The sequence below is a fragment of the Mytilus californianus genome, unplaced genomic scaffold, assembly GCF_021869535.1.
Source record: "Mytilus californianus isolate M0D057914Y unplaced genomic scaffold, xbMytCali1.0.p SCAF_11, whole genome shotgun sequence".
In the NCBI taxonomy this organism is placed as follows: Eukaryota; Metazoa; Mollusca; class Bivalvia; order Mytilida; family Mytilidae; genus Mytilus; species Mytilus californianus.
Window position 1 is genome coordinate 43542118 of NW_026262593.1, and position 4185 is coordinate 43546302.

The following is a 4185-nucleotide window of genomic DNA, read 5'->3' on the forward strand; positions in this document are numbered from 1 at the left end:
AAACAAACGAAAATCTTGATTTAACTCGTTATTTCAACTTTTAGCATATGTAATTATAAGAAATGAATGGTTCTTGTTGAAATTTTATAGGGTTGTAAAATGCGCTTCCGTCAACGCTTTTCCACCTCACTAAAATTACAAAAAGAAGCATTCAATTCGTAAGAACAATTTGTTAATAACATAGTTTCAAAGTTTAGAATTTGAATATTACTGAGACACTTTTTCTTAAAATAATTAATGTTTCAATACCAGTCTGTTTGTTTTTTTTTATCAAATATTCAAAACTTTTTATTTGTACTGCCTTTAATTTTGATACAAAATTGATGTTCACAAAATCATTATCATTATTTTTATATTGATATTTACAGCATTTATCCAGACTTAGACCTAGTAGTGCCATTGTTACCAAAGAAGAACAAACAACCTTTAAAACTACTCATAAGAAAGGTAAGGAGGATATGGTGACAGCGATTCAGTTACAAAATTCAGTGCTGACAGTTGGTGTTTTGCAATTTTTGACATGTATTTCACTATATAAATGTTGGTTTTTTTATGTAGGGAGAACAAAATTTATAAAAAAAACAACATAGATGTTCCTCTCGCTAGATCAAACCTGGTCTTTTTTCATAGCTATTGGACTGAAATACAAATTTAACGTGCGTGACATGATATAACCGACACACCAAACTAAATTAATTTACATAATAACATTACATGTACGTTTCATAAGAATCTGTTCTGACAACATTCGATAGCCATTCCAAAGTAATATTTTATTTTCCAAAACAGTTTACATTCATAACAGCACATGCTTCCCACAATAACGTCACAACAAGCATACTAAAAACACAAAATGGATGTTGCATAAAAAGACAGGAATCACAAGTTTAAAATAAAACAGACACGCCATGCTAAAACAAACAGATAAAACGAAGACCAAACTCCACCAAACATTACACAGAAAATGAAACGGTGAGTAAATAAGCCATTAAAGAAACTGATTGTGAGTTGTAAGTTTTGTAAGTTTCTAGGTACTATACCAAAGTCCATTCAGAAACCAATATCGAAATAGAAATAGACATGTTGTGAGTAAACAAACAATCTGGTTTTATTTAAACAAATGTCAACTGAATAGTTTCATATCTTTTGCAGGGCCATCAAGAAGAACTTTAGGTCTATCAACCAGTTCAATTAGTTCATGGACAAGTTCATCATCAGGTTACAAAAGTTCACAAACATCACTCCGCTCATCCTGACAACTGACTCATCTAATTTCTACCATTAGTGCCAATAACTGTTTTATTTTAAAATGTAAAATGAAATCGTCTAATAAATAAATACGCACATCGTTAAGTACTTCTTACTCGGCAAAGGTCATTATACGGCTTTTACCAGTTACATATAACTATTTCTTTCAATCGGTTTTACACGGACTGATATTGGTCCTCATATTTTATAGCAATATGCAGATTATTTATAAAATAATACTATGACAGTGTTGATATTAGAATGGAACGGGATATACTATCTTTTTGAACGCCCTGTCTTAGCGGGGAATATGCATAGACATACTTCTAGAAAATCAAGCTAGGTAATGCAAAAACATTTGCATTTGATATAAAAAAAAACATATGAAACCTAGACTTCAACTCCCTCCCGAAAAGATATATTTAGATAAATTTGGCTATTCTATTTAGGTCCTTTTGTGGACGTCTGGCGTCTGGCGTATCAAATTATAAGCCTGGTACCTTTGATAACTATTTACATCACTGGGTCGATGCCACTGCTGGTGGACGTTTCGTCCCCGACGGTATCACCAGCCCAGTAGTCAGTACTTCGATGTTGACATGAATATCAATTATATGGTCATTTTCATAATTTAACTGTTTGCAAAAGTATGTACTATTCGAAATACTAAGATTTTCTTATCCCAGGCATAGATTACCTTAGCCGTATTTGGCACAACTTTTTGGAATTTTGGGTCCTCAATGCTCTTCAACTTTATTCTTGTTTGGCTTTCTAACTATTTTGATCTGAGCGTCACTGATGAGTTTTATGTAAACGAAACGCGCGTCTGGCGTATCAAATTATAAGCCTGGTACCTTTGATAACTAATATGTCTACATTTTTATACATCTTTGGCATTCAAATGTTAAAGTTGTAGTGTCCATTATGAAGTTGAATAAAAAAAAGAGTTGACTGCATGATCATGAGAAATTTATAAAGTGCCATTTTCATTTACATCTTACAATTTTAAATATACAATTAAAACATTTTGTAATATACGTATTAACAAATATAATGTTATTAATATGATGATTAATGTAAGAATCCATCCTTGTACGGTTGTAAATCCGAGAACATTCATTCGCTGTTCTTTTTGGTTTTTTACACGCTGTTGGACGTAATAAATGTTTTGGTTTTGTATAATTTACATTTGGTATCAGCAAATATAATGAATGTTATTCAAGACACAGTTGTTATGCCCTTGGAAATCATATACTTTCATTTGTTAAAGTTTCTTAAAGTGAAATAATCTTAAGTACAAATAAAATATGGAAATATTGTTGAGAAGATTGTCTTTGTTAAACCTTATTATTGTAAGCCGTACTTTATGCCTCTTTCTAACTTACCGTCTGATTCAAGTTACACTCCAATTCCATTACCGTCTGATACCGGTTTTCCATATTCCAATAACAAACGCATTGGATTTATTGTTCATTTTTCTTGTCTTAAATCTACATGAAATATTTGTCACTGGGAGTTAAGAAAGCAATCAATCAATCAATCAGTTGTATTTAGTGAACTAAATAATTTAAGTCTTCGATAAATGATTGTCTCATTGTTATCAAACAACATTTCATATTTCTAGATATCTGATCTTTTTAAAAGTATGGGTTTAATCACTTTTTGGTTGAAAAACTTATATAATTGGGTCCTACATATTGAAAATGCAAACAAAAGAGTAGTTCTGATAAATTAGAATAAAATATAACGGAAAAGGTTTCTGATGGTCAGTTAGCACTCAGCTCAATAAAGCAGCGGCTTTGATTCATTTCAATTTCCTATTAGATTTTCAGTGATTGGAATTTAGAAAATTCTAAAATAATTTGTGGAAGGGTTAAAAAGCGTCCATCAACAAAATAGTAGACTGATTATTAGACTGTGTGAAGCCCTTTTACAATTTCCATTTCATTAAAAAACAAATTTGTCTTTATGATTTATTTGCCGATTATCGTTAATGTGTACATTTTCCCTCTGATTTGTCAAGATCTGAATATATCGCGATATCCATCTTTTTACTACCTGAGTAAATATTTAATAGGAAGTAGTGGCGATTTGTCTGATCATGCTAAATATCCTGCTCTCGAGTTCGTAAGTAATCTCATAAATATACCCCCCGCCCCTCACTGATCTTTGCCCACATTTGGTCAATTTAAAAAAATGTTTTACGTGCTTCTTAAAACTGTCAAAGAAAATATTTCAAACAACTGGCTTGTCAAATTAAAGCTGTGTGTTCGAACCCCACACATGCCCTTTCTTTGTATTATTCATTTTTTTGGGGAATACAGTGTTTAACTTATGACTTTTGTATGTACCGATTGTTAGTTCTCTTATCTCGTCAGAAGTTACATTGTATTTGAACCTTTTTAATGTTTTTTGTTACATCTCTTTTGAGATTTTCATATATTGACAGATTTTTTATGGGTTCAGTTTTTTTTCATAATTTTTTAAGGGTCGAGAGGATTTGGGGCTTGTGGTATTGTTTGGAGACTTTATATTGTTTTCTGTAGATGTCTTTTTGCTATTGTTTCTTTCGTTTGATTCCGATTGTATTTAAGTATACAATGCAGCTCATTTTACCTCATTTGTTTATATAATAAATCCTAAGAAGAATAATTGTTTCTTTTAAACTCACATTACTGGGGTTTTTTTTTCTCGCGCGGTCTTTCAAACCACTAAGATAAAATACTTAATAATTGTACGGTTTAGCATATCTTAAGAATTAAGATAGTATTTTTTTCTGAGAAGTAAGTACATTTGAAAAAAAAAATATCAATTGAAATATGCACTGTTAGAAAACAATAAACCTGGTAGTGAATTTAAAAGCTCGGATAGTTCCTGATTCATGATTTGCACCTATCGCGTAGCTCGTAAAAAATAACAAATGCGGTAAGCTGTCGC

The 4185-nt window shown here is 31.2% G+C and overlaps 1 protein-coding gene across 6 annotated transcripts in view; it reads left to right on the forward strand.

The window, feature by feature from the left end:
- The window catches only part of LOC127720134 (uncharacterized), a 44765-nt gene extending 43416 nt beyond the window's left edge, over nucleotides 1-1349 (forward strand). For all 6 annotated transcript variants that reach the window (XM_052226574.1, XM_052226579.1, XM_052226575.1 and 3 more), the window contains 2 exons: nucleotides 369-447; nucleotides 1153-1349. In XM_052226574.1, the coding sequence (XP_052082534.1) occupies nucleotides 369-447; nucleotides 1153-1256 (183 nt within the window). In that variant the 3' untranslated portion in view covers nucleotides 1257-1349. The remainder of the gene's footprint in view (nucleotides 1-368; nucleotides 448-1152) is intronic.
- The last annotated feature ends 2836 nt before the right edge of the window (nucleotides 1350-4185 follow it).